The following is a 23481-nucleotide window of genomic DNA, read 5'->3' on the forward strand; positions in this document are numbered from 1 at the left end:
GCATAAAGCAACAACCAGATGTATTTACGCCACAGACAATTTCATTCATGTTCCACTTCACAGGCAAAGAAGGCGATGCAGCTACACAATTGTTACTCAGCCTGTAGTACTACAGGAACAGGATCAGTGCCAGGTGAACAAGGTGTGTTGTGCTGACTAGTCACAGCTTTACTACACACACGTCATCTGATAATCTGGGATTTTAGGTTGTCTGAAATCACCTTTCACATTTGGTTTACAACAACCAAAAATGTGTTATTCCATAATGTTTATCAGTTTTTTTTACAGTGCACATATTGTAAATTACATGACTCGATGTGTCCAACCTAAACCAGGAATTATCCAAATAAAATGGTCACCACCACACTGGTCCTGCAAATCTGGCTATCATAGCTATTTTTTTCACTACATCAAACCCTAATCTGGTCAACCAGATTATTTTCCTACAGTGACTGTCATTTAGTTCATCTCAGCAAGCCCCATCTATATTTGGGGAACTTAATCCGCCTTAAAACAGCTTACAGGGGAAGGACCTGGGCCAAGTGGAGGACCCTGGAGGGACTGTAGATAGCACAGTGAATAAAGGCAAAGGCTACTACCGATCCTTTGACAGGTCAGGTTCCCCAGGACACTGGGGAACTCGTCTTCTAAGATACTGTGAGGACAGTGCTACTACTGCTACTGCCCTGCCCTAGATTGTGTCGATTGTCATCAGCATCCACTGTGATCAGTACAGTTGATCTTTTAAGCTACAAAGCACCTTCTCAACATGAATTATGTAATTGCACGACAGAGGACGATCTTCTACCAAAGGTGTTTCCATAAGCATGAGGAGAGTGGATTTAGGCTTGAAGACATAATAAGTTCCTTTTTATGACAGTCGCACTGATGCAGTCACAACTGATCTTTGGTAGAGACTCCATTTCAGAAGAGAGATTACAATTTTATATTGACTGAATGAATAAACTGGAGAAAGTTTTAACACTTTCTTCATCTTTTTCCCTTCTGCTCAAAATCTTTACCTGATGTAATAAATCTGTATGGTTACAATGTTCATCACATCACAACCGGATTCAATTATATATTAACATCAGAGTATCACACTTGTAAATTGAGTTTCATATTTCAGACAATGGACTTCAGATTTGTGGAATGATTCGGACCCTGTTTCAAGAGATCCATGAGGGGTGAGAAATGTTGATGAAAACAATAAAAGTTCATGGCAGGGCATTGGTCTTGGAAGCTTCTCAGTGTACGTGTGACTATTATTATGTTCCTCTGTTACACAGTCCTGCTAACTTAAGCTGCGCATTATCTCCGCTAAGCTGGATTCACCCTCCCCACCCTTACATAACACAAAGGTGGGAGGCAGGATGCAATTGTTTCCCCTCAGGGCTTAAGACTTACATGGGGAGGATTGACAAGCAAGACTGCAGGGTTTCAATTCTAGCTCAGTATTCTATAGGGAGTTGATATCCCATAGATTACAGTAGCAAATGTTTACATTCAACTGAAGTCCCCATGGTGAATCTACCGTGTGGAATGAAATGAGTGCTGTAAATGTGTGCCTACGTGAAAATGATGACTAACACTTCAGTGGGTGGTATTGAACACTCCCAGGGGTAAGCTCTGTCACCAGCAGAGACACAGACACACTCCTACCTGTTCTCTAAATAGCTCTTCCTTGGAGCCAGAGAGAGGGAGGAGGGAGATCATGAATTAAGGGCTTGATGACCCACTTATCATAACAACTCAGCACAATTATACTCCTACGTCAGTTCAATGTTGCGTAATCAAGTCCATATAAGTAATGCTGTTGTATGTGCAGTGTGGTGGCACCCTTATGTAAAAAAAAAAAAAAAAGAATATAAAGTATAAAGTTGAGATGCTCCAATGCTCACCTGAAATTGGACATACATTAAAATCTTTGCTCGAAATATGCATCTAATTTACGGTTTAATAACTGATTTTGCTGATGCCTACCTCATCAATTAGCCAGGCTGTACATGCAAAAGATGGAATGGGGACAGGAATGCTAAAGCTACTGCTGACTAAAGGAAAGAGAACGAGAGAAAGATTGAGACAGAGAGAGAGTAGGGGGGAGGTATTTTGAAATGCATCCCGTGTCTCCAGGGCAAGCAGGAGCAGCAGAGCTGCCACCCCGTCAATAGAAGCCTCTCTCTGGGTCTGTAGGGGTTCCATTGATATGCAGGTCACACACACTGCTCTGTCGTTCTGATCAAGCCTCGATGTACAATACACCACCGTGCAGGAATTCTCCACCTATGACACCAAATTAGTTCTACACCCACACGGTTTTTAGGCTTCTGTACACACTATACTCTGTCACTGTATGGAGGACCGTGTAATTACAACTTCTGTCAAACAGGATGTGGTGAAATTAGGCTGTGAACAACAAATGTCCTTAAATAAACACAGCCTGTCTACAGGAAAGAAACCATGTTACCAGACCTTCTCTTCCCAGAAGTAGAGCAGGACAGTCTTCCGCATGACGCACAGACTCCTGCTTATTAGCAGAAGGTATCGTACAGTTGCCAACGGTGGCTGACCGTCCGAAGAGGTATAGCGCCCTCGTGTGGTTCATACATGTGACTACCAAGACACGATAATCATTAACAATAATAATATATAAAAGACACTGTCTGCAAACAGTATGACACGTGCTTGAAATAAAATAAAAAATAAAAATTGAATTTACTATTGGATGCCAAGTCTAGTGGGATTCCTGATCCTGGACAAAGGCACACAAACAAAAACACAAGAGTAAAAATGACATTTTAATTGTAATAAAAGCCTCTGAAAAAAAGATTTCTCATAACGAAATTGAGTAATGGTAGTGTGGTGTTGATACAAAATGGGCGCACTTTGAGAAAAGGTGGATTGATTCCAAATGGATTGATTCCACATTGATTAGGTTAGTATAGGCCATCTGTACACGCATGTCATATGAACAATTGACGTAAACGTTTTATGCACGCATTTATGAACGCATTATGTACCTTTTCAAAATTAGAACAATTTCATCTCAATTGGTCAACAACAAAAACGTAAATACATTAACACAAAGCAACGTAATCTGTTCAAAATATTTCCAATAGCTTCCAAAGACCCATCAGATGGCGCTGATGACCTGTTAATGATAGATTTACAGAAAGGCAGTCATCTTGTGGAAAATACAGGCAATGTACATTGTGCAATTTAATTAAAATAATATACAGTAAAAAAGGACAAAGGATCATGTTCTTAACCACAGCGCTAAGAGTCCCTTACGTAAAATAGCCTAAGTTTATATTATAGGCCTAGGCCTACTGTCCCTTTCCTCGGATAATTAGGTAAGATAATTTGTTCATATCACAGTAGTCAGAAATTGATACAAATAGGTGTACAATTCGGTATAATTATTTTCACACAGATATATGCCCATAATAAATTTGTTGGCTGGACGGTTATAACAGTAGCGCATGGAACGGTCATCCATATAAGCCATATGTCTAGAATAGGTTGATGCAAGTCAGTTATAGTGAGTATTTATATTATTCAAGTTGTTAATGTTGTTAACACAGCTGATGTGCGAAGCAGACACAGCCCCGAATGGTCCGGGTGGTTGGAGATTGTGACTGTGGTAAAGAGTCGGTGGGGAACCCGGCCAGTAGGAGAACCCGGACGGACCCACTCCGGGCGCGACAAGGTTTAGCTTGGAGATCCCCGAAAAAGGAATAGGGGCGAAATTACTTTGGAATTTGTACAGTGCTTGCTCTGTCGACGAAGGCTGACACACTTGTGCCAAGCCGTGAAAGTCGAATTTGTAAGCGTAACGCTTGCCGTGGACTTTGGTCATTATATTCTTGTCGTAGTAATAGCGGAGCGCACGGCTCAATTTGTCGTAGTTCATGTTGGGTTTGCTTTTGCGCTCCCCCCATCTCCGTGCAACCTCGTCTGGGTCAATCAACTTGAATTCGCCGTTTGTTCCTTCCCAGGCAATGCAGGTCATGTTCGCGCTGTCTGATAAGAGCTCTAGGAGAAACTGCCATAGCTGAATCTGTCCACTTCCTAATGCAAAACACAATGGGCATAACGGAAATAATGGAAATATGGATAGGAATACCACAGCCTATTTATTTAAAAACACTAACCCTAACAACAATTTGTACCTCTACATAATACGAAGACTACTGTAAGACTAATACATTTTCTGAATTAATTCATTTATAGTAATATTGATTACAATAGATTCATTTAACATTATCTATTTTAAATGTAAAACAAAATATTCTGTAAATTGCAAAACTTTTTTTTTTTCTTTGTTTCAAACGTAGCCTGATTGTGAAACGATTATGTCCTTATAGTTGTTCACTTATCTATCAGCTACAATCACAAGACCAATAGGCCAATTTGCATTTGTATTTCACATTCACGATCCAAAGACCATATCCCACAGTAAGCCTACCTGTAAAAAATGGTTCATCACTATAGCTTCATGACAAGAATGATTAAATGTAATGACTTACCTTTCTGTACTCCTGAATTTATAGGACCCCAAGTCGTGCCTTTACCTTCTTTCAACAGAGTATCTGTTGGATCTGAAAAAATAAATTTAGAATTGATCAACACGATATAGTTTACAAAAAAAGATGGTTTAATAAACATTCTTATTAACAATACTGTTTAAAATTATTGACGTTGAATGCAACAATGGCATTTTCAGAAGTTTTACTATTATCAATGTTTGGATGACAAACAATGTACACAAATCTCTCAGATTGGTAAAACCAAATCGTTGTTCAATAGACTGCCTATAATGTTTTCTTCTTTTTGTGGTTTCTCCTCCAAGCTTCACCGGGGAAGCCAGGAAACGCGTTCAGGAAAGAGGATATCCGATTTCCGACAAAAGAGCAGACGTGTTTCAAATTGAAAAGGTGTCGTCGCTGGCTAGAGGCATCATCACCACTGGACGACCGGGCTAAATATCCTTTTCCTTAGCAGAATAAAAGTGTAAAGCATCTTTTAATAATTTAACGAACAAAAGCACGAACCTGAGAGATACATGTTGAACATAAGGTTTCCTCCGAAGTTCTGTCTCATTGTGGCTGCTTGCTCAGAAAGGGTTGGATTTCATTTCGGGGAAAGATTTTTATTAAACTTTATCTCATAACTGTGATCTGGAATAAATGTGGGACAGATTGAAGTTTCCAGGCAACTGTCACAAACCCCATCTCTGAGACAATATTCAGACAGCAATTTCCTTTGGTGCATTGCTTTAATTAAAAGAGCAATTTACCTCTGTCATCCCGCCCGGTCTCCACAATAAAAAGAGGCCGATAGAAATTCGGCCTTATCAATCCACCATCAGAGTTTAATAAAGTTTCCGCGTTAAGATCTGAGTTTCTATGGTGAATTGAAGTGTTTGACATGGAAACCAGTTCAGATCCTCGCACTTTTCCGCCTCTTTACCTCTTTGCAAACAGAAAGCCCTATTTCATGTTGGAAAAGAATATTTACCTTATAAAGCACGCTTCAATGCATCTGAGGAAAACAAGAACATGTTATCCCTCACCTTCTGTCAGTAGGCGTAAGGCTATTGGTCTATTAGAGCGTGATAATATTGTACATTTTAAACAATTTCTGATTGTCATTAATATAACCTATTAGCTATAGGCTTATGCTTGGTGAGAGACCGCATTTTAGACAAGAGTCGTTTTATCTAAATGACATGTATTATCGTGCCTGCCACTATCAATACATTTGTAGGCCTAATTCCCTGTAGGCAAATCCACCGTGGGTTAAAACAGATGTAAGAAAAACACAAAACCCATTTTAAATCAGAAACGGTAAAGGAATGTGCATGAAGGACGGTTTAGCCTAACATTATTCCAAAACATTAGGCCTATATATTGACAAAGTAATGACATGGACTGAATATTTAGATTTTTTTATTGAACAGATGTACATTTGAATCAGTGGTGTTTTGCAGTCAAATAGAACAAACCCAACCGTAGCCCTGTAACCTGTTACAAAATGTAACTCCAAGGCCTATATCTCGTTGTGCTGTGTTATAAAGCAGGCTTCCTTCAGGCTTCCCTTTCTCTGCTCATCCTGTAGCCTATGGCCGCTGTTCTGTGTTAAGTTGATCTGTCTCTGGCGTCCAAGACTTGCTTTAGCTGCCTGTGTCTTTAAACAGGTCGCAGGCAACTTAAAACAAGCCTCGAATGGCAGATATTCACGAACGGCCTACAATTGGCCTACAATTGCATAAACATTTCAAATTGAAATATTACTTGTCATTTGGTTACTAGCACTATATAGGCGATGGTTTGGACATTAAGTTTATTTTTTGCGTATAATCACGAACACAATTATTACATTCGGTAGCCTATTGAAGAACCGACATTATTGGTGTCGTTTTCAAGCATACAATTAATCTACATGACATTTATGTTAAAAGAGAAATTGCCGCGTTATGTCCTACCTCGCGCTATCCTCTGCGCCTCCTATAATTACTTAAAGCATAGCCTACTATTTCTCTTCTTGCATTTAGTCCATTAATGGTGCGTATCCTTGTTTTCCTCAAAGTTGAAAGCAGGATCAGCATGACCAACCAATGCGAAACGCACGGTTTACTCCTCTGCATTGCACTGTGCTGCCGTTTTAATCAGTCAAGACATAGCCTATATGTATATTTGAGAAAGGTGTGTATGGTTGAACATTTATTAAAAGATCCTGGTTTGGGTGCGGGACTGTGTTTTCCTTTTCTGCCGTAAGGCTCGTGATCAGGTTCAGGTTGTGTGGGTGTGTAAGGCGGAATTATGTCCTGGTGTTAGAGCGTTTATCCGACTTGGCAAACATACAACGGATTCCATCCAGGATGTTGCAGTGTGAAACATTGCGTTTAATTTTTAAACACGATGTACGACTAAATGTAGCAGTTTATGGACATAAAGTAGGCTAGCCTTCAAATAACAATGTATGGTAGGCCTTTTATGCCTAAGTCTGCTATAGAACATATTTGTGTGTCTCTCATTTAATTTTATTGGGCCCGGTCAGACAGACTGAGGTCGGCACCTTGGACAGCTCACGGAGGGGATCAAAGCAGGCCGCTGAGCATGTTTTGTAGGCCTATTTACCTTAGCCTCAGGTATTCATATTTTGTGTATACGTCATATGTGGGCCTGAGTGAAAAATGGCCATGTTCACCTCATTTTAGGCATTTAAATCATACACCTGTAATCTCTACAGCCATCATAATAAACGCATGCTATTTACCCTACTTGAATTAATTCAATACAAGTTAGGCCTACGTGCTAAAGTAACCATGAAACCCATAAAAGGAAACAAAACTGTTTGTTAAGGCTATAGGTCAAGTATAGGTAGCCTACATCACGGGCCGATGACATTTAGGTTTTTAGAGTAGGCCTATTAGTTTACGCCTTATCTTTGTGTGATTAATTCTATAATTACCCAATAATTTAATATTTTTGATGAAATAACACCACAGCAAATCACGCTCCACCTATGCAGAATAATTCTGAAGTATAATCCCAGAAAGTTTTTTTTTTTCAATTAAAACCATCGGAAGGTGCATCCCCCGTGGGTTCCATTTTAACACAACATCGCATTAACAAATGGTGAAAACAAACGTGATAACGTGCTCTTGTTTATTGGAAATAAGATTCAATCTGACAAGAACAATACAGCCTAACAGGAAGATTTGTATTTCAATGAGGTGTTTTCAGTCATAATAACCTAAAAACCTAAATCAATCTGTTTTACTGAATACAGAGCATATAGCTCTGAAAACAAACCCAAGGCGATGTATTGTCTCAACAAAAGCTTGCGTCATTTCAGCGCTGTGGTGTTAGGATTTTACGTAAAATCACAGGCTTGTTGTTTTACAATGTTACGTCCCTCTACAGAAAGACGTTATAAAATGTCTTGCCAAAAAGCAATGAATTGCCACAAGCACTCTGTTTCCATAGTTTGAATAAAGCTTTTATTGCCTATTTCAATACATGTCATAGCATGGTCGGTACATAGTAGCCGTTGGAGGATGAAGTGTCGGGGACTTAGTGCTGAATTCTGCGGATAGACTGGACCTGGTTAGTGTGAGCCTGGGTGCTGTACTCGTTGTAGTGTTTGAACTCTCCTTGGCGTCTGTCTCTCTCCAGGATGTACTGGTAGCCACGGTAGCCGGGGAACTGGTAGGCCACCCAACTGGGAAGATAGGCACAAGCGTTGTTTACGTAACAGACAATAAATAAATATTGGAATTTCAGCCACAATTCAAGCACACCTGAAGCATTGGTCTGGGATTTTGATAAAGGAACTGCTAAAAACCCTACTGCAAAAGGTACACTTAGTTGGTCATGGTGTAGTATTAAATTATGCACATCACAGTGTATTATTATGGCCTGAATGTCACAGCAAACAGGAGTCACAAAACTGAAACAGGAGGGACCATAAGTGGGGCGGAAGAACAGTGAGTCTTACGCTCCAGAGTTGATTTTGATTGAGGGGACCTCCTTGCTGCACCAGCCCATGGCCTGGAGGGAAGGATAGTCATCGCACATCTCGAACTTGCGGCCCATGAAGTCTTCACACTCGTACAGGGTCACCTTGCTGTCACTATGGTTCTGAGCATGGGAGGAGGAAGAAGCCCAGATCAGTCACCATGTCTTACCTTCACCAATCACCTTTCTATATATGTGTTCATTGCAATATGGTCAGCTGTGAATGATTGAAAAAAACTTGATGGATTCGCTCAAAGACAATATCCCTCAGTTTATACCGTGGAGAGAGCATGCTGTTGGAGACAAGACTTACAGCGCACTTGATAGGTCTGAAAGAGAGCATGTGCTCGGTTCTGTAGCTGCTGTTGCCGCTCCAGGCCTCGTAGCGGGGATAATCTCCCTTCTCCAGGATGAACTGCTGGCCCTGGAACTCAGGGTACTCATAACCCACCCAGCTACACCACAGGGAGACATGGGGGAGAGGACAGGGAGAGATAGAGGAGAGGAGAGGAAGAGATGGAGGACAGACAGATGGAGGGAGATGGAGATGGGAGAGAAGGATGGAAAACAGTGAGAGAACACAGATAGGGAGGGAGGGAGAAAATGGGAAAGGGAGTAGGTTATGAACAATGAGAAAAAAGATAATTAAAGAGAAAAGACGATAATGAACAAAAGAAATAGAGAGAGAGAGAAAAAGAAATGTGGAGAAAGAGAGAGTCACATTAGATAGACAATAGCTCAACGCCCCATGTATTGCAGAGAGCCTTTTGTTGAAGGCAGCACAAAGGCTAAAGCAAACATCACATGGTGCACCCTCGTTTCTTTATCAGATCATCCGTCAGTTAGCCATTCTGACTCACAGAAGCCAGCTGCGCAGGGCCAATGCAGATTACAGCTGGAGCCAGGGTCAAACACATCTTGGCAATGCAATAATTCAACAATTTACAAGCTCTAATGGCTAGAGGGCTCAATACACCATTTGTATCAATGACTATGAAAAATGTGGAGGATTCATTATAGTGTCTTTCTTAGATCTTGGACTCTTTATAGAAGCAGCATTGTCTCCAAGCAAAGAGGTGATTGCCTGCTACTAATGCCACTGTATAATGCCAGTGCCAATGCCAACACTTCAACAAATGTTCCGCTGTTCACGTCACCTACCAGTAATCTACTGTCCTTTGGCCTGTGATGACTTCATATGCAAACAACCTTCCCCTTTCACCCACAATTATGTTTATGCCTTGTCTAGGAGCCTATGATATTCAAGTAACCAATACAATCTAATTGATTGCACCAATAATAAAAGCATTTTCAAACAATTATGTGCCAGGTTTATGATAGTAAATGCCATGTCAGTATGGGCAGTTTAACAATGCATGTTAACTAGTTGAACTCTCATCTCAAGACATGAACTACTCTCAAATATCAAAACAAACAGAGTGCAATGAAAAACTTTGACTTACGGTCCATTCTCGACCTTGATGGAGCGGATCTTGCAGAAACCCCTCTCCATGATGTTCTGGCACTCCAGCATGAACTCACAACGCTTGCCCTGGAAGTTCTCCTCCTCCCAGACAGTGATTCTGAACTGTCCCATCTGCTCCATCTGTTGGGTATTCATGGTTGCTGTTTCCACCGTGTTTTCACTCACTACCAGAGGAGGAGGTGGAAGAGGGGGATAACAAGGCAGAGGTGAGGAAACTGAACCATTCAATCTGATTGACTGACTGACTGGTTATAAATAACTGGCTAACTGACTGACTCAGTGGGTTTTTAGGCTATGCTGCTACAGGGAGTGAACAACCCATTCCTAAATGAGGCACCATACCCAGTTACTACAGAGAGAAAAATCTAGCTAGATATTCTCTCCTTGTGTGTGCCAGCACTCCAGGTAGGTAGGCTGCGGGCTGCTACACCTGGGTGAGCAGCACCGGATACTGACTGCCCAAGCAAGCAGGTGTAGTGATACTTACAGATGTACTGAGGTGGGACAGATCCTGTATAATCAATGTCATGGACAGGACCCCCGGTAGTGTTTTTATAGGACCCAGCCCCTCATTTAGTGCACCATACGCACAAGCCTTGCACACTCAGCAGCGTGTGGCTGAAAGCGTGTATTAGCCTAGGCCTTTGTGGAGGCTCCACAGGCCCATTGTCACAGAGCTTAGAACCTCTGACTCATCAATACAGCAGCCTGGGCCTATGCCTAAATGACGGACAGCCACAATGGCAACACACTGACACGACAGTTTGATTGGAGCGTGGGGATAATGGCTGCATTCTGGGAGATTATCCTCTGCAGGGATAGGGACAAGGGCATAGCCTTCTCCCTGGTCATGGACCTTGTCAAGCCCAGCCCAGCCCAGATCGCAACCTCAGGTCTCACCATCATGGCTACAGTGTCAACATTGAATTCTATTGGATCAACGTTAGAAAGACAATGTATGATGAAGATGCATAATGTATACTCAATTTTGTTATGATTGTGTGGTATGGGTGGACTTAGAGGTACTGTTTTTATTCTACATTTGCAGACAATATTGGCATCAGTAATTTTGAATAATTAATTTAATTTTTCAAGGAACTGGCTTATTATTCTATTCCATCCATGACCTTACAGCAAGATTCTGCTTTACGTTTCTCGCTGCAGGTAGCATCAAATTGTACTATACAATTGTTCTGTGTAGGCTCTTTTGTGCTTTTCAGTGCTAGAATGTTTGATTATAGTTATTTCTGTTTTGTAAAACGAAATTTCTGTTTAGGTATGACTCGTATGTACACCTGTGTACTGTACGTTGTCATGGAACTTTTATGTTTGGGCATCTGGCCTTGAAATGTCAGTTTGTCTTTGAGTTGAAATTAATTATTTGTAATCTAACTTCTGTTTAGCACTTGTCTCTGGCGACATCTAGTGGTATAATGTAGTTCTACTCAGTCATTGGTCACCAACAATGAAAATGTAAGCATGGTTTCACACGAACGCGACGCATGCACACATGGATATGTTTCACTGATGCTATTGACAGACATATGTACATTGTGAGCATAGTAAGTAGATATTAAAATATTTTTCTAAATTTAATTTGGCTGCTCAATTTGGTTTAGTTTTCGTTTAATTGATTTTACTTATATTTTCATCTGTGTATGAAAGAACGTTGATGAAAAAATATTTGTCCCTGAATGCGTGTATACAATGGTCCTATTGTGGATGTAAAGCTGGTTCATTGTAACTATGTACCTGTGTGTGTGTGTGTGTGTGTGTGTGTGTGTGTGTGTGTGTGTGTGTGTGTGTGTGTGTGTGTGTGTGTGTGTGTGTGTGTGTGTGTGTGTGTGGCCCTTGACAGCCAGGTGACAGACAAGACAACCCAGCTGCTGGTCTTTGATTCCCTGCAGGTAAGATTAGAATTGTCTCTTTGTCAGCTGACGCTCAAGCCTAATTTTACAGGGAAATTCAGCTCCAGCAATTTGCATCTGATCTCAACAGTGAACTGCAGTCCAGTACCTACTCAGGGTCCTACTTTGAATCGTATCTCTGTTGCTGTCATTATAGGACAACAGGTTATTCTTCTACAAGGATCAGATACAGTAGCTCTCTGATAGGATACTAAGGACGTTGGTCATGAAAAGGGGAGATGCTAAAAAAGATTTTCAAATAACACACTCAAATGTGAAGAAGCCAAAGGAGAGCTTGATTCTTGTCAGTACAAAGAATACATACACTCTATAATGCCATGATAATGACAGTTTGCTAATAAGCTAATCACTAGTCCTAGGTAGGTGGATCTATACGTACTCAGGGCAGCACCCAGAGCAAACAAAACAGTTTGAGCATCTGCCACCCCAGTCTCTCATTTCATTCTTGTCCTCACATTGTTCCCCAATTTAGGTTTATCAGCATGAGATCATTTTTTTTCTGAATGATTTGGGGGGGGGGGGGGGGGGGCTTATATTAGGATGTAAGTGGTTAGATATTTAAGACTGTCTTGTTCATCTGTACCTTTAAAATACAATGTGTGTGTTTGTGTGTGTGTGCTAAGCGCTAATGTCCAGTGTTCTCCATGGTTACACCCTCCTCTTTGAGATGTTGCATAAGCATCAATAAACAGACGGGTAGCGATGCAGCTGTTTCCCTGGGAAACAGACCAGGGCTCTGAGCCTGTGAAGGACAGTACCTGTACTCCAGAGAATGTGTTTTCCTCTCCTACCATGTATTAGAACTGCAAATGTAGAACAGTCACAGGCACAAGAGTAGTTAAAGATAGACAGGATAAAGACAAGATAGATCTTCCAACATGCAATCCTATATGATGATCCTGAAGTTATTGAATTAAAATATCCATGGAAATGTTCTTTTTAGCACTGTTTGAGTTATTCAACATAGAAAATAAGATAGATGGGCAGTATGTAACAGTGTTATGAGTGTTGAGGACACAGTGATGTGCTTAGTCCTAGTCAGACAGGATAGCTTCTTTGTCTGGGACCAGTTCCAGGAAGTTTATACAGTTATGGATGAGGCTGTTTTCTGCTCTCAGGTTGTATGTGTGGCTCATATTTGAATAGTCAGCAAGCCGACATACAGAATGACCTGATCCAGGTGTGTGTGTGTGTTGGGGGGGGGGTTTCCTCCCTTTTTTCTTTGTTGCTATAGAAACTGATCCTGCTAAGGACAGATTTGAACAGGCCTCGACGGCTCCACGCAGGTGACATCTGCTCTGAAAGCCCTGCGTTGGAGTGGACCGCAGACAAGCAGGCTTTACCCGAGGACAGAGTGGGGGCTGGGTGCAGGGAGGCAGACAGGCAATGTTTCAAGAAGGGCTTCTCCCATCCAGATCCTTTTTCAAAACATCTATCTAATGTGTAGAATGGATCCAGTTCCATTTGAAAAGAGGAAGTGCATTTGTAGCACTGCTGTAGTCCATTTCTACGTCAGTGTTCTACATTTTCTGCTTCCTGAGCAGGTCCCTGTCTCCCAGGTAGAACGAGGCAGTTACATCAACAGTCATTCAGGAAAGACAAGCCCCAGGCATTTGCATATTTCATCAGTAACCTCTTTAACTGTCATGAGGAACATAACAGACCCCTGAGGCCAGCACTAGAACAGCACTAGCAGTTTAACAGGCAGCACAGATGCAATCATGTTTTTCTACCCACACCAACGATTATCAAAATGTTATGTCAGTTATGAAGCAAAAGAGAGATACTGTAAGGTACAACCTATTAGATTATGGTGTGTGTACAGGTTGCATGGCCTCATTTGTCAAAAGTGTGCATGCTATATTTTTTTTATGTTGGTGGTTGTGGTACTGTATGTGGGCTGGACCAGTGAGACAACAAGGATGTGTTGTTAGTCATGTTCATATTTGATACCTAAATGTCTGTTCAAACTATGGCCATTATGTTTTATTTTCGTTTCCATCCTTCTGGTACACAGGGATAGGTTCCTCGTGGAACAAATATGTGGAGGTTTTCAATTGGAGGTGTACTGTAGGGTGTAGTCTGGCAGTCCTCAGAGCGGTGGAGGTAACCAGGATACAGCAGGCTAGAAGAGCTCCTTCCTCTGGCTCTAAACAAATATTTACTGGAGCATAGTCAAATAGGCAGGGAGCTGGAGTTCTCTGATGTTGTAATGTAATGGGACAGCTTTCCTTATGCACTGCGTACTGGTTCATAAAAAGGACATTCTAGCATATGTGTGTTGGAGCACCTGAGCTACGAGTTTAGAATGCAATCTCATGAATTTCCATTTCTGATGTGTAAATGTTAACGCTCATCAGATGGGATAGTGCTTGCCATCTTCAGCAAGGAAAATTCAAATATAAATAAATGTGTCTTGTGCCTGACTAAAATGGGGCTGTCATGTGTACACATAAACTCAAATGTGTATTTTGGTACAAATGTGAACACTACTAAGCTAAGTAACTGATGTATTTGTTGTTAGGGACAACGAAAGGTTCTCACGGCAGCTGGGTCATATCAGATATGTGGTCTGGAAGGGGTTGGTGTTGGTTAATTGTTAACTACACTTCAATTAGGACCAGGTTCCCTTTCTCTGGTGCGGTGAATGACGTACAGTGGACTCTAATGAAAGACCTTCATGGCAAATTCATTTTCATCCATATGTCCCAATGGGAAAATCGAATGTAACTTGATTAGGGGTAGCATATTAGTTCAACTAAAAGGCAGGATCCATGAAGACATGAGCTGGAAAGAGGCCTGGACGTTAGATAAACAAATGTACAGCATCAACATAATCTTCTCTCCTCCACCAACTTCATCGTCCTATGTGATCCTGAATAGGTAGGCCTATGCATCATACTGTACAAACAACTCATCTTTGTAGTGTAGGCTTTCAGAGGAATATTTATCTAATATGTCTGGGAAAAAAACTATACATTTCTTAAACCTTGCCTGTCCCAACTACAGTAGCTTCCTACTAATATGGTAAAAGACACAGGCATACCGGATATCATGCATACTTTTAATGCTTGAGTATCAATATTTGGTCAGTTCTTAAAGCTACGTAATACCTTTAGTGAACAGTCAAGTCAAACGTGTCGTTTAACGTTTTCCAACTCTTGAGGACATTGTCATGTTCAGAAGCCATTGTTTATCATGTCCTCATCAGCTTACACGAAAAGCGTCCATAAAAAGAGCATCCGTTGGGACCTAAATCAATGATCGAACTTAGGCAGTAGTAGTACGCAGCCTTATTGCTGTAGCCCAACTTTCATTCAAAGCTGCCAAATTATCATTTATCAGCGACAGCTGTCACATTGCCAAGCACTTCTTCTCATACAACGGAACTCTTCTTTCTCTGCAGAAAACCTGTACCTGCTTAACGCGAGCCGAACGAACAAAACTTCATCTTCAGGTATTGTGCGTGTGGCTCAACGTGAGGCAAATACAGAGAAAACATTTTATATCATTCCAAATATGATGATCCAGTCTGGAGGAATCATTGTCAACGCCATACCAAGAAGCGCTCCACCCATGGCTCCATCGAAACACCTTGACAAACAATAAAAAATATTAATACCAACGAAATGTGTATCAAAGAATCAATAAAACGTCAATCCACAACTCCGTTCAGTCTTTCCAAAATAAACTTACCACAATAGCTATCCAGTCAGGCCAGGGCCAGGTGTTTATTGCGCTAAAAGTTAGCCTATGGTCACACCTGGGCACTGCACGATGGGGCCCACCTTGAAGTGAGACAGAATGTGCGTGGCCAGTGACAGGTAGGTCTTTATATACCTGTGCCGCGGAAAGCCATCCTTCCACTTATCTCCTATCTCTCTCTATCTTTACTCTCTTTTTTTTTTTGATTGGTTCCAAAAGAGACCATCCCCCCCTTCTGTCTGTGGACACCTGTCGCACGGTGCGTTGCTCTGATCCAATATTGACTCAAGGGTCAGAGGTGGGAGGTCCAAAAGTAGATTAGCTCGCGCCTCTCCATTATCACAACGTCTCTCTTTCTCTGACACACTCTATGCAAACCAACTATGCCTCGTCCTACCTTGAATCGACGAGATGGCAAATGCTTTTTTTTGTAGGTAGGTATAGAGGAAAGCAATCTCCTTACACTGTTATGCGTATATGTTATATTATAGGTGTTATATATCATGTCTTGCAAATAGGTCACAACCTGAACTGTCAATGGCACAGTGGAATCATTTTCAACATAACTTTCATGTACATTTTGAGTCTGAACAACTCGCTGATTACTGAAATGAACTTGAAATAAATAGGTTACTACATAAAAAACCAGAGACTTTATTAATATAATTCACTGCACAACCATTGTATACCAATCTTTTAGAAATCATTTAAAGGAACACAAGTCAATCTAACACGAATATCATGGTGAAATACCCTAGCAACAAATCTTATTGCCACCAGAAAGAAAATATGGACGGAAAATATCGATTCGTCGACATTAAAACTCCATCCTAATATTCCAGCTTTGGCCATCTTATACACACAAGTCTTGTGTAGACATAAAAGGACGTAAAAAGTAATGTTATTATTATTTATTTTTTTATCACCATCCTGCTCTCTATGGCATTTAGTGGCAGGATTCTCAGTAGAGTTGGAAAGCTAGCAGCAAATACCCCAACAGATGTTCCAGCTGATTTGGATGGAATGGTAATTGTCACATGGATTCACATTAGTCCATCTCCCCCAAAACAAACCACCACCAACTGTTTTTTGAGACAAAACAGCTACAGATTAAGGTTTTTAATACTGAAAAAGTCTAAGTAAAGTCTACAGGTGTGTCTGGATAGCAGATTGAACATGCAGCATGAGTGCCTTCAGAAAGGTGAAAGGCTCACATCACCCTATGCTACTTAATTCTGTATTTTCCATGTATATAATCTTTCACAAATTCAATTTTTTATTTCTGTAAAATTTCACCCTTCTGAACAGACCCCTAAATAATGTGCTTCCTGTTTTTTAACGGCTAACAGAAGTCAGCCTCTTGGTATAGGCATCCCATCCTGATTTTCTGTACTCCTCAGCAGCCTTCCTCCTGTCAGCGGAACCCAGTATACCCCGTCCCACGATGATGACATCAGAGCCCTTTTTCAAAATCACATCCTCAGGACTGGTGTACTGCTGGCCCAGACTGTCACCTGAAAAGCAGCACAAACAAAGACATTACTAATGGAAGAATCTAAAACTGATTGATAAGGTGTCTGGTGTTCATGTCTTTGAGAATAGCACCACCTTGTGGCACACAGGAGCTATGACCTACTTTAGCTGAAGGACACCTACCTCCTGACTGCATCTGGACTCCAGGGGTCAAGTGGAGGAACTCTGGCTTCTGGCTGATCTTGGATCCACAGATGAAACCAAACACAAACTCAGAGTGGTCCTCTGCCATCTTCACCTGCAGGCATGGAGCAAAAACTCTTATGAGAAATGTATTCGAGTTTACAGTGTACTAATCCGCTAGATTGACATTTTAGTAAACCTAATTCCCACTTGAAATTAAATAAAACAGGTCTCCCTGAAGTAAGATTTGTGTTCCAATGTAACATTGAGAAGGTTTGAAGTATACAAAGAATCACCATCCTGCACTCATGTGACCAAAGACATTGAAAATCCTTTTCTTGCACAGCCCACATAATAATAATAATTTAAGAATGTGTCCTTGGTGTTGCGTTCTAATGTAGTGCCAAGTAGCCCCAGTTCTCCCAACATAACATTGACACATTGTTGTTGTAGCAATACACAGGTAATCACCCACACTGATGGGAAGGTCATCAAAACACTTCTGCTACATTCAGAGCCATGTGACAAGCAGCCATCTTACCACTGCCTGGGTGTAGTCTCCCGTTGCTAAGGAACCCTGAGAGCTCATCTCAGCTATGAGGAGACAGCCGCGCTCTAGAGGCCGGCCCACCTCGCTCAGTCCCCTCACCACGCCAGGTCCCGGCACAGCATGGGCGTTCACCATGTTCGACCACGAGGAGATCTGATACAGCCCACCTGAGACACGCATTCACATCCTTTCATTACATTTCATAGCTTTCAAAGTGCCTTTACTGAACAAATCTCAATTCCTCCACAGTTTCAGCCTACGCACCTTCATATTGATGTTTGACAGTGTTGCCAATGTCGGCAAACTTGCGGTCCTCGAAGATGAGGAAGTTGTGTTTGGTGGCCAGGTCCGTCAGTGACTGGCAGAAGGCAGGGGTGAAGTCCTGCAGGATGTCTACATGGGTCTTCAGGAGGCAGATGAATGGGCCCAGGGAGTCAGCCAGCAGCAGCAGCTCCTCGCATTTCATCACGTCCGCAGACACACACAGGTTGCTCTTCTTCTCCTCCATCACCTTCAGGAGCCGAGCGGCCACAGGGTGCGTGTGTGGGAGCTGGGCCCGTGCCCCGTAACTCATCTCCGCTGCCTTCATACAGGGCTTTTTAGTGGCAGGCGAGCCAGTCCCACTGGATCCGTTCTTCCCTCGGGCAGACATAAAGACGTTGTTCTCCTGGATGAATTTGCGGACCCTCTGGGCGGTGTCGGTGTCGATGCGTTCCGCCTTGAGCAGGACGTTTATGAGTTTGGCCATGGAGATGACGGGGTGGAGCGTGATGCCCTCTGACTTTAGCATGTCAATACCTCCCTGATCCCGGTCCATCAGGACGATGGCATCTGTGACTTTTAAGCCCTCCTTCTGAAGCACCACAGCCGTCTCCAGGATACTGCTTCCAGTGGTTACCACATCCTCGATGATCAGGCAGGTGTCCCCAGGATGGATGGTTCCTTCAACCATCCGCTTGGTTCCTGACAACAGAACATGACAGAACACAGGGGTGGCATGGAACATAACAGAAAGTTAGGCATGAAAGGAAACAGTTCAGTCTTTGATGCCTTATATATGCCCCAAAACTAAATTATACTATACTATGAAACGGTAGGTTAGGCATTAATGCTGCTCTGCAGCAGCACAGCCAGAAAGATAACAGAAAATTTGGCATGAATGGTAAGGAAACACTGTTCAGTCTTTGATGCCTTATATATGCCCCAAAACTAAATTATACTATACTATGAAACGGTGGGCTAGTCATTAATGCCGCTCTGCAGCAGCACAGCCAGAAAGAAACAATGTATTCGAAAAGTCATGAAAACCCACCGTAGTCCTTTGCTTCTTTACGCCGAATGAGCATGGGGAGTTCATGTCGGGAACAAATTATTGTTGCTAGGGGTAGAGCCGTGTAAGGTACACCACACACGGAGTTATATTCCAGCTCTTCAGCCTTTGCACGTTGATAAATAACTGTTGACACCTACAAGTCAAACACAATAACGTGTTAGCAGCGTCACTGCGTTACAGTAAGCTGTTGTTGGTGAAAAACCAAACATCATCGCATGCCTCGTACGGGGAACACGTGTTTAAACCTAAGATTTAGCTTTACCTGATTCATGAGGGATGGGTGTGAGACTATTACTCGAAGATCAATATAGATTGGAGTCATCATTCCACTCTTCAGTTTGTATTCGCCAAATTTGACTGCTTGAACATCATGCAGCTTCAAAATTAAACTTTCGAGGCAAATGCTATCCATTATTGCAAACTGACTGAAATCACGTTTCTCCCTAAACTCCCTTCTTCCGTATGTGCGCGATGTAGCGCAATGCATAGTGGGATTCGTAGTTTACGTGCCTGATGATAACCTCGTTCGCGAGTCATCAATCATATTCCCTCACACTCACTGATGATGTGCCAGGCAGGTTGCTGGCTATTTGACAGATTGCTATTGAAACAAGTATCGTGCGTTTGAAGTAATGAAGGCAAAAATCCCTTACACTTTCAAAGAGACAACTAAAGACCAAGGTTTTCTAGAAACAAGCACTTTTTATTCGTAAACATTCAGTAACAAACAGCCCACATGGAGTAAGAAAAGATGCTAGGCATTTATACAATGTTGTGATACGTGTGATGCGATGTAATGAACAATACTGCTGCGGTAGTTAATATAATTACAAGCATTTACATGTTAGGTAGGTGGAATCTAGTCACAATGAACAATGACATTGAGCGAAACTAATGAAAGGCCAGAGATATTTTTAACTCAACTGGGTTTGAAGTTGGATTACACCACATAGCTAGCTTGCTTACTTAAATTTGGTGATACGGTATACACCATGTAGGCTACACATGGTTCGCAGTATGATCACATTCTACTTCCTGCATGTGGGCCTACGGGTAAATACAATTAAGGCTGAATAAGCTAAATAAATTAGACTAACACACTTCAAAGTGGTGGTGACATTTCATTGGTTGTCGGTTTGTGATCCAAATGTAATAAACAGAATGTCTTTTGCACCCAATACATGATGGCCAAACATATTAGCCCACTGGCAGATGGACAACTAGTGTTTGGTTTACACGTAAAAACAATTATGTGGAAAAGACAGTTATACTCATAAAAATATGAATAAATTAATACATTAAGGTTGGCATCAAACAATGACTACTTATTTAAGGCCTAGGGTTTTCCGTTTCTAGACTACTGTGATGGCTACTGGACTAGTCTGAGGTGCAACAGATTCCAATTCTTAAATTAATGGATATACATTTATGAATGAGGGATTCAATCATGACATTATGTCCTGAGTGCACACTACTAAATCTTAGGGTGGAAAGGTTATCAATTTATCTTCAATTTACACTCTGAAACCTTTGAAAAATAGCAGTCACAGCTTATCTACAGATGATGCACAATCGATGCATATTTTAAGTGATCAATTGCTGATAATGTCACAAACTATAGAACTTCAAGAATTGACCACATTCAACAATAAATTACATTCAACAGTTATGCTAAGTTCTTCATGGAACTTTCTTTGAACGTTACCTAACAATTATTTTTTAACGTTGGCATTCATAATAGTCGGACACAATGAGAGACACACTTCAGAAAGTCTCTCGAGCCTTTGTCAAGGTGGGTCAGTGCTGTGTTGTTAGACACTTCAGATGTGTGGAAAAACTAGACTCCAGACTGTGGCTTTATGTCGTATTGCAGGCAAAGTGAATGAGTGAGAAGGCTACTGAGATGCTAACTAGCTAGCATCCCTGATCTGGACTTGTGTGCCCCAAGACCACACCTGTATTAGGGTAGGCATTGAGATCCTCTTAAAGCGTGTGTCCCATACTGCTGGTTACCAGGCCTTTAATGTTGGTGACAGGCCGGACGTCATGCAACTGTCTGCGTCTGTCTATAAACGAGGCCAGGCGGCCCGTGTCCAGAGGGGTCTTGGAGTAGTCGCCACTGTGCGCCCCCACCCAGGGATGCTGCAGACAGGAAGTGGCGCTGGGGCGTTTCCTCGGGTCTTGCTGCAACGTGGAGCTGATGAAGTCTCTGGCTGCTTGGCTCACACCCTTGAAATATTCCTCAGGGAAGCAAAAGTCCAGCCGGCAGATGTTAACACAGGTCTCCTCCAAGCTCTCGTCCAAGAAGGGCGAAACACCACTCAGCATGACGTAAGCCAGCACCCCTGCACTCCACACGTCTGTCGTCAGGGAGACGGGCGTGCCCTGGATCAGCTCGGGGGCAGCAAACTCGGGGTTCCCCAGGAGCAGGTGGACGTAGCGATGAGCAGAGACCTGGACGGCGTCCCCAAAATCCACCAGCTTGACGCAGGGAACAGGAACATGAAGGTCCACAAGGAGGTTCTCCGGCTGTTGAGGGTGGAACACACGAGTGCAAAGTCTTAGTGAATGGGTCTTATTCAGGTAAGATAAAGTGCGGATGAAAGGAAGGATTGCAGAGTGCAAAAGTATTGTTCACCTTCAGATCCAGGTGTGCCACTTTGCAGGTGTGGAGGTGCTGGAGGGCCTCGAGCGTCTCCTTGACAAAAAACGCCACTTTCTCCTCCATCAGCTCATCATGGGCCACCAGGTAGTCCAGCAACCTCCCATCCTCAAGCCTTTGAGAAACACACACAGACACCAGTATCACTAAAGAATAGTGTGCCACTGTGTACGTATGGCATATTCATTCCATCAGAGTTCCTTACAGCTCTAGCACTAGCATGAGGGAGGATGGTGTCTCGTAAGTGTCAAGCAGAGCCACTAGCTGATGGTGTTGAACGTGACGGAGGATGTCGGCCTCATGGGCCACCTGTTCCTTCTTCTGCATCTTCTTACTGACAAACTTCACGGCAACCTGCGGGAACACACAGCAGTTGACAAGTGTGTTCATTTGGCTTTTTCCGTTTTGTCAAACATAAGAGATCAATCAACACGCTCATGAATAAACCACTTACCTCCTTCTTTGTGGTCTTGTTGAGACACTTCCTCACCACTGAGAACCTGCCTCTGCATGATGGGATGATAAGAATGGAGAATTAGTGAGGTCAGTGGGTGTGTGTGTAAGTAAGAGAGAAAAAAAGAGACATACAGCTGTGCAGAGAGGGAAGAGAAACGATAGACATGAGATCGAGAGAACATTACCGTCCAATCTCACAAATTTCAGAGAACGTTGATTCGAAGTTGTCTTTCCACTGGATACTTGTGCCATCGTAGGTAGAATCTTAATACAGAGACAATTACATATAGTTCTGTTATTGGTACATCAATAAAATGTTACCAAAATGTTTAATGTAGTTGTGTTTTATTGACAAAGACTGGAGCCTGCAATGAACATCTTGGTGTGTGTGTCACTCACTCCCGCTGGGCAGGGTCACCATGTTGGATGGTTCGCTGGGTGGACTGACCCCCCAGGGATTACTGGCACTGACCCTGAACTGGTAGTGCCCCCCAGGGATAAGATCCTCAATCTTCACACACACATCTGCTGTGGACACCACTGACTGCTGCCACATCAGCGAGTCTGCAGAGAGGGGTGGGGGGGTAACCAGAACAATAACATGTACTGTGCCTGTGTCAGACATTACGGCCTGGATACTCCACTGGTGACTGAGTTTGAATCCACTGCAAGTGATTCACGGTTTTAATGTATAGCTGAAAATACAATGTCTGATGTAGAGTTATGCTACAATGGATGAGAGTCCGTGAGACGAGCCTACCTTCCTGTCGGTACTCCACAGTGTAACTGGAAACGGCACAGTTGGCCGAGCTGGCTGGGGGGAGCCAGTGGACGATCACCGCTGTGCTGCTGGCCTGCTGCGCCACTGGCCGCGCAGGGGCTGCTGGGATGCCTGGCGTGCGAGAGGAACACATCAGTCCCACTTGGACGCCCTGCTAGGGCTTGTGTAGCCTTGGGGCCCTCGCATCCCTCCCCCTCACCTTGCACTTTAATGGAGGCCGAAGAGGAGGCCGAGCCGTGGTCGTTAACGGCAACGCAGGTATAGATGCCTGTGTCCTGGGGCATCAGGTTACAGATCTTTAACAGGATGTCACCTGTATCCCTGGAGACCGGTACACGGAGGAAGAGTAATAATTGGGCGGTGTGTGCACACCGTTCTGTTCTACAGGAATGGATCTGT

General features: G+C 42.6%; 4 protein-coding genes and 2 long non-coding RNA genes across 8 annotated transcripts in view; 1 reads left to right on the forward strand and 5 right to left on the reverse strand.

The window, feature by feature from the left end:
- Positions 1-2785: 2785 nt before the first annotated feature.
- fev (FEV transcription factor, ETS family member) lies at positions 2786-6480 on the reverse strand. Of its 3 annotated transcripts, none has more exons than XM_047046815.1 (4): positions 5300-6480; positions 5055-5111; positions 4530-4601; positions 2786-4071 (listed from the first exon to the last, which is right to left on the reverse strand). In XM_047046815.1, exons 1-4 carry the CDS (start codon positions 5430-5432, stop codon positions 3533-3535), a joined length of 801 nt encoding a protein of 266 aa, XP_046902771.1. In that variant the 5' UTR covers positions 5433-6480; the 3' UTR covers positions 2786-3532. The 3 variants fall into 3 exon arrangements, with proteins under 3 accessions (XP_046902771.1, XP_046902773.1, XP_046902772.1); XM_047046817.1 differs by having other exon boundaries at positions 5055-5180; XM_047046816.1 differs by having other exon boundaries at positions 5055-6480.
- A 1164-nt stretch (positions 6481-7644) lies between these two features.
- cryba2b (crystallin, beta A2b) lies at positions 7645-10534 on the reverse strand. Its single transcript, XM_047047075.1, has 5 exons — positions 10499-10534; positions 9989-10175; positions 8839-8980; positions 8506-8648; positions 7645-8229 (listed from the first exon to the last, which is right to left on the reverse strand). Exons 2-5 carry the CDS (start codon positions 10144-10146, stop codon positions 8082-8084), a joined length of 591 nt encoding a protein of 196 aa, XP_046903031.1. The 5' UTR covers positions 10147-10175; positions 10499-10534; the 3' UTR covers positions 7645-8081.
- A 965-nt stretch (positions 10535-11499) lies between these two features.
- LOC124485451 lies at positions 11500-14328 on the forward strand. The gene is made up of 3 exons (XR_006958063.1): positions 11500-11573; positions 11870-11918; positions 13174-14328. It is a non-coding gene; the product is annotated as an uncharacterized LOC124485451 (long non-coding RNA).
- Positions 14329-14989: 661 nt separating this feature from the next.
- On the reverse strand, positions 14990-15831 carry LOC124485542. Its single transcript, XR_006958072.1, has 2 exons — positions 15636-15831; positions 14990-15533 (listed from the first exon to the last, which is right to left on the reverse strand). It is a non-coding gene; the product is annotated as an uncharacterized LOC124485542 (long non-coding RNA).
- Positions 15832-16278: 447 nt separating this feature from the next.
- On the reverse strand, positions 16279-19646 carry umps (uridine monophosphate synthetase). The gene is made up of 6 exons (XM_047046814.1): positions 19446-19646; positions 19163-19316; positions 18115-18813; positions 17842-18017; positions 17301-17415; positions 16279-17158 (listed from the first exon to the last, which is right to left on the reverse strand). The coding sequence occupies exons 1-6, from the start codon at positions 19593-19595 to the stop codon at positions 16980-16982; spliced, it is 1473 nt and encodes a 490-aa protein (XP_046902770.1). The 5' UTR covers positions 19596-19646; the 3' UTR covers positions 16279-16979.
- Positions 19647-19885: 239 nt separating this feature from the next.
- kalrna (kalirin RhoGEF kinase a) overlaps positions 19886-23481 on the reverse strand; it is a 109528-nt gene continuing 105932 nt past the window's right edge. The window contains exons 55-62 of the mRNA XM_047046250.1: positions 23282-23403; positions 23062-23193; positions 22701-22865; positions 22487-22565; positions 22300-22351; positions 22051-22199; positions 21822-21960; positions 19886-21712 (exon numbers count right to left, since the gene is read on the reverse strand). Coding sequence (XP_046902206.1) covers positions 21167-21712; positions 21822-21960; positions 22051-22199; positions 22300-22351; positions 22487-22565; positions 22701-22865; positions 23062-23193; positions 23282-23403 — 1384 coding nt within the window. The 3' untranslated portion in view covers positions 19886-21166. The remainder of the gene's footprint in view (positions 21713-21821; positions 21961-22050; positions 22200-22299; positions 22352-22486; positions 22566-22700; positions 22866-23061; positions 23194-23281; positions 23404-23481) is intronic.

Source organism: Hypomesus transpacificus, chromosome 23 (genome assembly GCF_021917145.1).
Source record: "Hypomesus transpacificus isolate Combined female chromosome 23, fHypTra1, whole genome shotgun sequence".
Taxonomy (NCBI): domain Eukaryota; kingdom Metazoa; phylum Chordata; class Actinopteri; order Osmeriformes; family Osmeridae; genus Hypomesus; species Hypomesus transpacificus.

Coding starts and splice junctions, on each gene's coding strand:
- fev (XM_047046815.1), bottom strand. CDS start 5,432: ATGTCAAACACTTCAATTCACCATAGAAACTCAGATCTTAACGCGGAA. Junction 4,602..5,054: donor GTTCAACATGTATCTCTCAG/GTTCGTGCTTTT, acceptor TTATTTTTTCAG/ATCCAACAGATACTCTGTTG. Junction 4,072..4,529: donor AAATTCAGGAGTACAGAAAG/GTAAGTCATTAC, acceptor GTTTTGCATTAG/GAAGTGGACAGATTCAGCTA.
- cryba2b (XM_047047075.1), bottom strand. CDS start 10,146: ATGAATACCCAACAGATGGAGCAGATGGGACAGTTCAGAATCACTGTC. Junction 8,981..9,988: donor ATCAAGGTCGAGAATGGACC/GTAAGTCAAAGT, acceptor CCTGTGGTGTAG/CTGGGTGGGTTATGAGTACC. Junction 8,649..8,838: donor TCAGACCTATCAAGTGCGCT/GTAAGTCTTGTC, acceptor TCCCATGCTCAG/AACCATAGTGACAGCAAGGT.
- umps (XM_047046814.1), bottom strand. CDS start 19,595: ATGGATAGCATTTGCCTCGAAAGTTTAATTTTGAAGCTGCATGATGTT. Junction 18,018..18,114: donor TGTCAAACATCAATATGAAG/GTGCGTAGGCTG, acceptor TGCGTGTCTCAG/GTGGGCTGTATCAGATCTCC. Junction 17,159..17,300: donor AGTCCAGATGCAGTCAGGAG/GTAGGTGTCCTT, acceptor GCTGCTTTTCAG/GTGACAGTCTGGGCCAGCAG.